Source organism: Gekko japonicus, unplaced genomic scaffold, assembly GCF_001447785.1.
Source record: "Gekko japonicus isolate JY-2015 unplaced genomic scaffold, Gekko_japonicus_V1.1 scaffold1853, whole genome shotgun sequence".
NCBI lineage: Eukaryota > Metazoa > Chordata > Lepidosauria > Squamata > Gekkonidae > Gekko > Gekko japonicus.
The window spans coordinates 126575-137768 of record NW_015171559.1 but is presented as its reverse complement, the minus strand read 5'-3'; the positions used below and the strand labels follow the sequence as shown (position 1 = coordinate 137768).

At 42.3% G+C, this 11194-nt stretch overlaps 1 protein-coding gene across 3 annotated transcripts in view; it reads left to right on the top strand.

The window, feature by feature from the left end:
- Nucleotides 1–11194, top strand: part of ATF7IP (activating transcription factor 7 interacting protein) — a 133174-nt gene that overhangs the window by 69100 nt on the left and 52880 nt on the right. For all 3 annotated transcript variants that reach the window (XM_015419724.1, XM_015419726.1, XM_015419727.1), the window contains exons 3-5: nucleotides 2447–2533; nucleotides 6498–6643; nucleotides 8972–9109. In XM_015419724.1, the coding sequence (XP_015275210.1) occupies nucleotides 2447–2533; nucleotides 6498–6643; nucleotides 8972–9109 (371 nt within the window). The remainder of the gene's footprint in view (nucleotides 1–2446; nucleotides 2534–6497; nucleotides 6644–8971; nucleotides 9110–11194) is intronic.

Genomic DNA, 11194 nt, shown 5'->3' with positions numbered 1-11194 from the left:
GGCGGCGGCGCAGAGCGTCTCCTGCGCACGCGCAGGAGACACTCTTGCGCTTTCGGGGGGATTTAAACATCCCCCCGAAATTTTTTTAAACTTTTTTTATTTTTGTGCACACGTGGGGACTGCCCCACGTGTGCACAAACCTCCCCCGGCCCCCCAAGTGCCCCCGAAGTGCAGATATAGCGATCCGCACGGAGGGGGCCACTTGGCTATTAGATATAGTGATGCAAATTGGTAGTCTTTGTCCAAGGAAAACTGCTTTAGCAATATTATATATGACTTATTTCAAAATATTTGTCTAATGCCTCTTCGTAAAGGTCAAGGTGGCTTACAAACAATAAAGTGTCAAGTTACCAAATATCATTGCCAAAACAGATTGTTGTAAAAATTCAACACAACAAGAAGGGACAAAAACCCAGCTCACAGTAAGCATGACCCTAAGTCATCAAAATGTCCTGAAGAACACTGTTCCATAGGCTTTCCTAAAAGCCACCAGCAAAAGTGTCCAGTGCACCTACTGTAAGACTGGTTCAGTGGGTTGGGCAACTTTGGAAAAAGCTTGGAAGAACATTTCACGCCTCTTAGAATAACAATATTCATGCAAGACCCTGTGCACCAGTTCCACTCCTTTTGTTTTCCCTGTTCTAAAACTAAATGGTACATGCCTCTCCCAAAGACCGCAGTTCATAGTTTCCTTAACTGTTGCGACCAGTGACACAAAGATAGATGGCAATTACACAAATAGCAAAAGTCTGTTTCTTTGATCAATGGTCTTGGACTGTAAATAAACATTGAATAGCAAAAGTCATATAAGCAGCTAGTCAGCTGCACTTCAGGAACCTTGTTTTATATTCAGTTAACAAAAACTGAACCCAGCGTCTCCTAGAAGATAGCCTGGATCTCTCAGGCTTATATTCTAATTCAGCAGTGACATCCAGTTTGGCTGACATAGAGCAATTTTACCCATCAAGTGTATAGCAGGCACAGCAAGCCAGTAACGTCTTGTCTTCTGCATAGGAGAACATAGGCTGAGTAAATTTTGCTGAGAAGAGCACAGTTTAATGATATTGGACACAGTGGCGGCAGAAAATAATGCCTTATTTGCCATCACCAGTACTCCATAAATCAGCTAAGTTCTCTGATGTATATAGTTGGTTAGTTTTGAGTCAGCTTTGAGTCTTCAAAGTATCATTCCTGTTGCTTCCTTATCTACAGATTCCTGGTAAATAAGAGTGTGCCTGTGAATTCCCATTAAAAAAATGTAGTAACTGGGGGATGCTGGATATCAAGGTACAGGCACACCTTAGAGAGCTATATTGCTGTCAGGGAGTGTTGGGGGGGTTGTTGTTTTGTTTTTTAAAAAAACTCAGACTTGCCTATGCAAGGAAAAGACTTCCTGCTTTCCATGGGGGAAAGGGGGTAGGGACACATATCAAGAGAGCCAAGCCCCAAGGCAGAGAGTGAAGGCTGAGTGGCTGGAAAGGGCCATTAGGGTTCCTTTGCCTTCTGAAAGTGTAAGGAAGCAAATGGTCTCAGCAAATTTAAAAAATGGAGTAGAGAAAGAAAAAGGTACCACTTGATGCAAGCACACAGGGAGAGCAGTGATAACTCCTGTGCTGCCTTGTAGAGATACATAAATATATTGCTCTCTGGTGAGTTTTTAAAACTAGTACTTGAAAATTTGCTAACATGTGATAAAATTTTCTCATTACTGAGGCAGAGGAAAGAGAGTACAGGCAGGGTTTTCCACGGTCATGGTCCAATCAGTGGAAAGTGTGTGTGAATTGGGAAGAACCAGTAAATGCACAGGAAACATTTCACACATGAACAAACATGACTCCCGTTCAGTTGCTAGAAAAAGATCTGGGTAAAAGTGGTTCCAAAAGAACCATAAAGCACTGGGGGAAATGTGAGATGAAAACTAATGGCTTCAGACAACATTTATTTGTCCACTGGTGAAAGGGGAGTGATTTTCTGTGACTCCCTCCTGCTAATGATAACCCCATATTCTCCCCCCTCCCCCAGCTGTGTTCTTGGGAGTCCTCTGAACTTTAGGGCAAGTGCTTTGGACTACAGGAGGAAGTTCTGTGGACAAAGTTTCAGTAGCAGTACTTTGTACCCTTATGTTTTACAGGTCCCCTTGAGGGCTTGCATTGTCTGAGGACTTCAGGGTAAAATTTAAAAAAAAGTTATAGTAGAATAGATTATATTGGCGTAATCAGTTGGGAAACTAAGTAGCAGCAGCAAATGTTCAACGCTGTGTCTTTTTGAACAGTATAATGTAGAGAGGGAATCGTGTAATGCCTTTGGATTTTCGAACCAACGTTCCAGGTTTTTCTCTTTGTACATGCTATGATTTCATGTGCTCACAGAAGTAACTGTCAAGACCTTTCAGAATAAATGGGGAGCTTTCAGTCAATAAGTTAAAATAATTCGATCTTTCTCACAGAAGGTAGAGAGGAGGAAGAAGAAAAAGAAATGGGCAAAGCAGAAGAAAAAGAGCAAGAGAAGGAGGAAGAGAGACCTCCAGAAAGAAGTATGTATGGCAGAAATGACAGAATGTTTCTTTCAATGATGCCTAAGTATTTCTATAAAATTAATGTCTATAATTTCATATTTTGTACTGTAGGGAAGAAACCTACAGTACTGAGGAGGTTGCACATTAATGTTCTTGAACTGCATGCTATCTGTTAGGCAGTATACAACCACAGTGTTTTATGTGAACAAACAAGGGGGTACTGCTCCCTGGCTTTATGCTCAGAGGCTGTTGGAATGTAACAGTTTCCTATAATACGTCTCTAAAAGCCATTCGTGTAGTGGGGTCTCTCAGTATGAGAGCAGACATGCGCAGTAGACTTCCATTTTCTCATCACGAATGGTCCATGAAGGACTGATCTCTGTGAGCCATCTTTGACCTTTGGGGCACCCCATGGATCAACCTGTTAATGACACAGGTAGCAGTGAAGTTCCCAGCCTTCTGTTCCATGGCAAGCAGCAACCCCTGTTCTATAAGAAATGCATTTCAGATTTCTTGGACAGATGTCCTTTGTTATACATTCCCACCATTCCCTGTGACCAGCAGGGTGCTTGGCAAGCTCTGAGCAGACAACTTGAATTATATACTGGAAACAGTCTTTTAGCCTTGCCAAATCTGATTTCTGGAGTTGTGCCAGCTGGTAGGAAGGGAAATATATGGATTTTCCGTATGCTCGGAATCTTCTGACCAGGCGCCCCCCCCCCCCCCAATCTTCATCGCAATATACCTCTACTATGCTTGGTGGTGTGGAGAATCCATCCACTAGTCTGGTTTTCTCTGTAGTGGTGAGGGAGATATTGGCTGAGTTTAAGAAACTGTCAACATGATACTTGTATTCTAAGAGATATAAGCAGTTTCCTCATGAGCAATTTCTAGGGCTGTATCTCCAGTCTCCTGCCCACTTTCTGAGACCGTGGACTATCGAGTATCCCTAAGTATGGCAGGACTAGCTTCTTCCTCAGTTAAGGCCCATCTGGTAGAGGTATCTACCTATCATAACTGAGTGAAGGGTTCTTCTGTTTTCTTCCATAGGATCTCCCACTGGTTCCAGAAGAGGTTACAGTTTATATTTACCACAACCCAGAATAGTTCCCCAGTGGTCACTGTCTCTAGTTCTCTCTCAGTTAAGCTGAAAACCGTTTGAACCATTAACTTCATGCTCACTACCATTATTGTTTATGAAAGTGATCTTTTTGGTGGCTATCACTCAACATGATGGGTCAGTGAGTTGGCTGCATGCAGAGAGCAGAACACATCATAGGATGCCCCAGTGTTCAGGCGGACTGACTCAGTTGGACCCAGGAGAGTGGTCCCTCTGTGTAGAGCTGCTTTGGGAGATCTCACTGTGCTTCTGCTGTCCCTGCACAGATTTTTTCCAACACCAGGAAATGCATTGATGGTGCAATTCTTCTCACAGTTCCAATGCCTATATGCAGAGATGCTGGATGCCATGGTGACCCTATGATCCTGGGGTCTCCTGCATGCCTTCCCCCCAGTCTTGGTTCTATTGAAAATACTCAGTAAACGCCAGTGGGAGGAGGCAGTTGTGATCTGCATGACCCTTCGCTGGCTGTTGAAACCATAGTTTTCAGACCTTGTGGTGCTGTTGACCCAGCCACTGTGACCAGCATGCTGACTTCGGGACCCACTGTTCTCACTGACCATTTGGAGATTGAATCAAATGAGGGGTGCTAGCCAAGGGATTCTCAGAGCAGGTTTTCCTGACCATGATTGCTGCATGCTAAATTTCTGCAGCCAGGCTGAACAGTTGTTTCTGGAAGATCTATGTCTGATGGGGCTGGAAGAAGCATCTTCACCTGTGGACACAGTCTCCTGCAGATCCTGCTCTTCCTTCAGGATGGTCTGGCTCAGGGCTTCAGGCAGAATACACTCAGCAGGGGCTCAGGCCACCACTCTTACGGCAGTCAAGGGTTCCCTTCTCTTGGCATCCTACAGTTAAGTGCTTTCTAAAGGGTGCTGCCCTCATTAGGCCACTGGTGGTTCATCACTTCCCATCCTGGTGTTTGCATGTTAACATGGAGGTGCTGACTCAGCCTTTCTTTCAGCCACTCGGAGCTGTCACTCAAGTTCCTACTGCTGAGGGTGATTTTCTTGGTGTCAGTCACGTTATGGAGAGTATCAGAACTGGGTGCTCTGTTAGTGGGCCTTGTGTGCCTTCAACTATGACCTGGTGGTGTGACCTGGTGGTGTTGTGGCTTGTTCCTCCATCAAGGGTGATAGAGAACTAGGCGAGCGGACAGTAATTGGGGGGGGGGCATTCACCTCATTTTTAGAGCTCCATAAACCCTAGTTACTACCTCAGACACACCAGATTTCTTTCATTGTTATAGAAGTCTCCACCCTAGGGGTTTTTCTGCCTCATAGGGCGATGGCGAAGAGTACCCATTTGTTGCCAGGCTCTCCTCCTAGCCTCAAGCAGAGGGAAGGTAACTTCAGTGATCTATTCTGGTACCCTGTAGTTCAGGGTTCACCAGTCTTTCTGAGTAATACAAAAAAATCTTGAGCTACTTCACCTCTCCATTACCTTAGCATGTTACATAAGAACATAAGAGACGCCAATGTTGGATCAGGCCAAAGGCCCATCCAGTCCAACACTCTGTGTCACACAGTGGCCAAAAATACCAGGTGCCATCAGGAGGTCCTCCAGTGGGGCCAGGACATTAGAAGCCCTCCCACTGTTGACCCCCCCCCCCAAGCACCAAGAAGACAGAGCATCACTTGCCCCAGAGCCCCTATCTATACCTTGTGGTTAATAGCCACTGATGGACCTCAGCTCCATATGCTTATCCAATTCCCTTTTGAAGCCGTCCATGCTTGTAGCCGCCACCACTTCCTGTGGCAGTGAATTCCATGTGTTAATCACTCTTTGGGTGAATAAGTACTTCCTTTTATCCATTCTAACCCGACCGCTCAGCAATTTCATGGAGTGCCCACGAGTTCTTGTATTGTGAGAAAGGGAGAAAAGTACCTCTTTCTCTACCTGCTCTATCCCATCCATAATCTTATAAACCTCAATCATGTCACCTCTCAGTCGTCGTTTCTCCAAGTTAAAGAGCCCTAAGCGCCTTAAAACCTTTCCTCATATGGAAAGTGTTCCAACCCTTTTATCATTCGAGTTGCCCTTTTCTGCACTTTTTCCAAAGCTATAATATCCTTTTTAAGGTGTGGTGACCAGAACTTTGTTACCAAGTTTGCTTTGTCCTAGAAACAGAACATCGACTAGGAAGAGCACCAGAAAGAAACAAAGCTACCACCTAAGAAACCCCGGGGGGGGGGGGACTTTTTTAAAGCCTAGAACAGATCTTTTTGTGATCTGTTCCTGTGTCTTCTAGGGGGTACATGAATAGCTCACTAACTACTATTCGGAGATAGCTGCTGCAGTTCAACTCAAATGTTTGCTTCTTTGTGTGTCTGTGCCAACAGAGAAGGGCGGGAAGACAAACATGGACATTTTGTCATATCCTTTTTAATTGACATGTACAAAAGAATAAGATTCATAAAAGTGCAAGAAACTACCAGTGTGGCTTACTTAATACTACAACTTTCTCAAGGAAGATCTTGCTGTACTGTATCTGATTCTGAGAACGGTTTCAACTCCACTACTTATTATTTATTTACAAAATTTGCATGCTGCTTTTCTGTCCAGTGAGGGCCACCAAAGCAGCAAACACTTAAAAAAAAACATAAAAACAAAAACAACTAAACATACATATTAAAGGCACATAAACAGTAATTAAAATATTAAAAAACGTACTGCATGCTAGGGGGATAAGCTTGCCTTTGTTTTTCATGTTCATGAATATTTAAATGAAAAATTAGATGGTCTCCCTAAAAATTTTGGTATCCCTTGAATAGATACATGCCTCAAAACAAGAAGAATATTCTAGTGGTCAATAGGGCTTCTTAGGTGCTGCATTTTTAAGATTGTGCCATGTGCTTCTAGGTGAGGCATCAAGAAGGAAGCGTTCCAAATCGGAGGATATGGACACTGTCCATTCTAAACGTCGTCGCCACATGGGAGAAGAATATGAAGCAGAATTTGAAGTAAAAATTACAACGAGAGGGGATGTTAATCAGAAGTTAGAAAAGGTAGAGTTTATCCCCTCTTCTGTTGGAGATTTTGCTTTTAATGTAAAGTATTATTTTCATTTTTCATGTTAAAGCATGTTGGCTCAGTTACTGAAAACAAAACAAAACCAACCAGGCGTGAGACTGAAGTCGGTCTTCCTCCGCTTTATTAGCTAGATTTCTTGCCATTGTGGTAAGGCACTGGTGCACTAATTCAGGGACTGATATAGTTGAACCAACATGCTTGATAAAATTCTAACACATGAGAATCAGGTATTTTGGTTAACCATGCGGGTATTGCACTCAGGGTGTAATTTCATGTATTTGTCTCTGTGTAGTTAAGGATGCTTCTTTACTCAAATTATGTGAAGTATTTGTGTCCCCTTTCTTTAATCTGTGGTAGTTGAATAGTAGTGAATAGATAAAAGTAATAGTATAGTAGTGAACAGATCACTCAGGAATGTCTGAGTGTCAGTGGATTTCTCATTGACTCTGATAAGAGTTTGCTTACACCACCCATCAAGCTGACTCACTTCAGGGTAGTTATGGACATGGAGGGCAGAACAGTTTTTCAGACTCAAGACAATCAGAACAAGATCAGATCAGCCTACTCAGATCTTTTCCAAAATCAGACATGATGTAGTTTGTGAAATAGTCAGCTCTCTTATTCAGGGCCATGTGTCCAAATGATTTACTCTATACCTACTGCATGACAGCTCTCATATTTGGCTGAGATAAATATGGGAGGAAAGAGTAGATGAGATCCTCATAACTCTCCGCTGGCTGAGAAGTGCATGGTTTTCAGACCTCCTGGAGTTGTCAGTTATCCAACTCATAATTCCTCTGAGGCCCAACTGTCTAAAACAGGGTCCTTCAACCATCTGAACCCAGCCTTGTTCTCTGTTGCAGCCTGAAGTTTGAGATCAAGACGTGAAGCAATTGGGATATTCTCCTGAGATTTTTTAGCACTCTCCTAGCCCCACACACGCACATACACACACTACAAATTGAATACATGAATCAACATGGAAAGCCTTCCACAGATGCCTTAAAATATATTTTTAAAAGCACAACAAGAGCTCAGGCTACAGAATTGTCTAGTTTGTTCCAGAATGGACTCAAACACTATCTTGGCACAAGAAATTTACAGGGACGGGCCACATCATAGCATCAGCTTTGATGCCAAGAAAGTTGTTAAAACCTGCTTCCCTTTCATGTCAATAGATTTCTAAGGAAATTTTCCCTCCTTCGTATGCAGATTTCCACCATGGTCCCTCAGACAGGTCCTCCAAAATTCACCCTTCAAACTCATGAGACCTATCCCTAAAAGTCATTGGCTCTGAAAACATTTGCTTGTGGTGACATTCCAGCCTGTAGGGTCTTAGAACTAGGGGCCTGTAATGTTCAGGGAACAGTTCTGCACATTTTTTCCCCAAGCAGGATAGTTTGAAGAGCAGACTGTGTACTCATCCCCAGTATTAAATCACCTATTTCACAAGACACAAGTTTCCCTTTATAAAGTTTCCACAAGAGTTAAAGTTCCCCGCTGCTTTCTATTGAGGACATTTTGGCTCTTACTAATTGGTTACATCATTACTTTCTGGACCACAGTTGAAAGATACACAAAAGTAACACCATTTACCACCTGTGTATATGCATTGGACAGAGAATTTAATCTTAAGAGGCCTCATAAACATTCCTGTCCTGTGTCTATTAATTCCGTTTTGTACCATTCCTTTTTTGGTCCAGTATTGACATATCCTTTGTTATTTCTTTGTAACATGTGCCTCATATTGATTGACCTCTGAAGAAGGCCTGATTGGGCTGAAGCATGTTAGGTCACAATAATTGTTCCTTGTGTGCATGTCATTTGTATTCATGAGGCTTTCGTTAGGCCCTTAAATGTTTTTTTTAACTTTTCTCAAAATAAATACATGTATTTTTACTTACAAGTTTATGTGATGTTTTAACTATTGGCTTTTCACCAGGTTTTTTTCTTACCTTTTCAGTTCTTGATTCAGTTTTATTGAGTTAAGTTTCTCTCTCCTTGGTTTTGTCTGAGTGGTCAAGCTGAACAAGCAGTAAAATAAAGGGAGTACATAATATGTATGTGTAATAAGATACATACCAGCCTTATTAAAACCTGCTTCCTAAATTATTATGGACATGGATTGAAAAGAGAATGTAGTAAATGCTATAATTACTTTGCAGACATTAAAGTTTGAGTTTTCCATAGCCGTGCTAAGTTCTGATGTATATAGTAATTTTTTTTCAAATGATTGTATATTGAATATATTGACTATAATGTGCATAAAATTGTAACTGTCATTTATTTATATATTTTTACAGGTTATCCAGAAGTTTCTTGAAGAAAAGTTCAGCACCCTGCAGTGTGCAATTTTTGATAAAACGTTAGCAGATCTGAAAACCAGAGTAGAGAAGATCGAATGTAGCAAGAGACATAAAACTGTCCTTAATGAACTACAGGTATATGGGCATGTGTGTTCAAAAATTGAAGTCTCCTTTGAACTTTCCCTCATTATATGTGTGTCCCTTTTTCTTTCATGCACATACTTTTTGTCCCTCAGAAATTATAACTTACAGACTGGCTGAGTGCTAACTTTAGGCAAAAAAGAAACTGAGATAAGTGGTATTCACAAAGAGTCATGGGTACTGCAGAAAAGAGTCAGCTCACTTCATGATAACCAGTATTGATTAGAAATCTGCAAAAGAAGAGCAGGTAGTCGTGCATGTAGATCACTGGAAGAGAATTACTAAAATGAAAGATAAAAATTGTAGGTTGTTCTTTTCTTAGTAAAGTTAGGTCTCACTGCTATTTAAAGTAGAACCCAGTTAAAGTGTCCATATTTAAAATACGTCCTGTCCCTTTGTAAGTCTGAAAGCTTTGTATTTAATACTAGCCTGATACCTGTGCTTTGCTACAGTATTTAAGTTCTGTAAATCCAGTTATAATACTGATGATGTGAAGTTTGAAAGGTAACATTTGTTGTAGGAATTCTAATGGAGAAAATTGTAGTGTAAAGGATGAAGTGAGACATACATAGGGGGGGGTTGTCCCTCAGAAACTGCCTGTCAGGTGTAGGAGGGGTGGGTGGGAGTGTGTCTAAAGCCATTGGGGAGGCTGGCCCAGCAGCATTGCTAAGGTGTTTCTGCTTGGGTGGCCTCCCTGATGGATCAAAGTACCATGGCCCTGCTCCTATACCTGACAGATACCCACCTGTCTGGCGTTGGGAGGGAGTGTGTTTAAAGGCATCGGTGAGGCTGGGCCAGCAGCAGCACTAAGGCAGTCTTGCTGAGCAAGCCTCCCTGATGGCTGTAAGCATCCCACCCCCTCTCCTACACCTGACAGGCAGCTGCCTGTCCAGTGTAGGAAGGGGAGAGGTATTGGAAGACATTGTGGAGGCTGGGCCGGCAAGATCGCTAAGGTGTTACTGCTGGGGCGGGCTCCCTGATGGCTTTAAGCACCCTGCACTTTCTGCTGCATCTCAAGGCTTTTTTTGAAATTTCCTGGGGAATCCCAGTATCCTGTCTCAAGGACTGTTTGATATTGTTGGATACTGCTCTGTGTTACCAAAATATGTTTGAAAGACTCTTAGTATTGTAATGTTATTAACATGATAAATCACAATGGTTTGTCTGAAATGTACTTAGCCCAGTTGGGGTAAGAATATAAATCTTAAATAGGGTAAATGAGTGGAACAATAGCATATGACAACAATTTACAATTCCATGTTTTGTCAATGGCTTACATATTCTAAATCTAAATCTTGCATAACCATTTGACCACAGATTTGAAAAACAGCAAATCTCTTTTCTAAACAGTAAAAACTGAGGTGTGCAAAAGTTATTTATTTATTTATTTTCTGCCCTCCCGGCCTAGGCTGACTCAGGACGGCTTACAAACAGAATAAAGTTTCAGTAATCCATAAAATACAATTTGTTACATAGTGCAATTTCTAAGTAGTGATAATAATACAATAATATAAATCAATGTTAAAAACAGACTAATAAGTGCTAGCAATTCCACAGTTTTTACTTTAGTTCCATTGGTCTGTTTCAGTTAGGGGGGCTGGGTTGGGCAGTAGTCACAGGGGCCAGTGGGTCAGGGCTTTACCACCATGGATTGTCAGTTGTTGTTAATAGTGGCAACAGTGGTTGTGATGGTGGTGGTGTCCTGGCGGAAGAGCTCCGTCTTGCAGGCCCTGCAGAACTGTAAAAGGTCCTACAGGGCGCCCTGGTCTCCTCTGGGAGTTCATTCCACCAGAGTGGAGCCACCACCGAAAAGACCCTGGCCCTGGTTGTTATGGGCCAAGGCTATATGTGGGGAGAGAAACAGTCTGCAGTGGATAGTTTCAGAGGGTAGCTGTGTGGTCTGCAGCAGAACAGTTAAATTCAAGTCCAGCAGCACCTTAGAGACCAACAAGATTTTCATGGTAAAAGCTTTCAAGAGTCAAAGCTCCCTTTGTCAGACAATATGCAGTGGAAAAGTTGTGGATATTTTAGGTTGTTGCTTGCTTCTCAGGACACTAGGAATAATTGCCATTCTTTCCC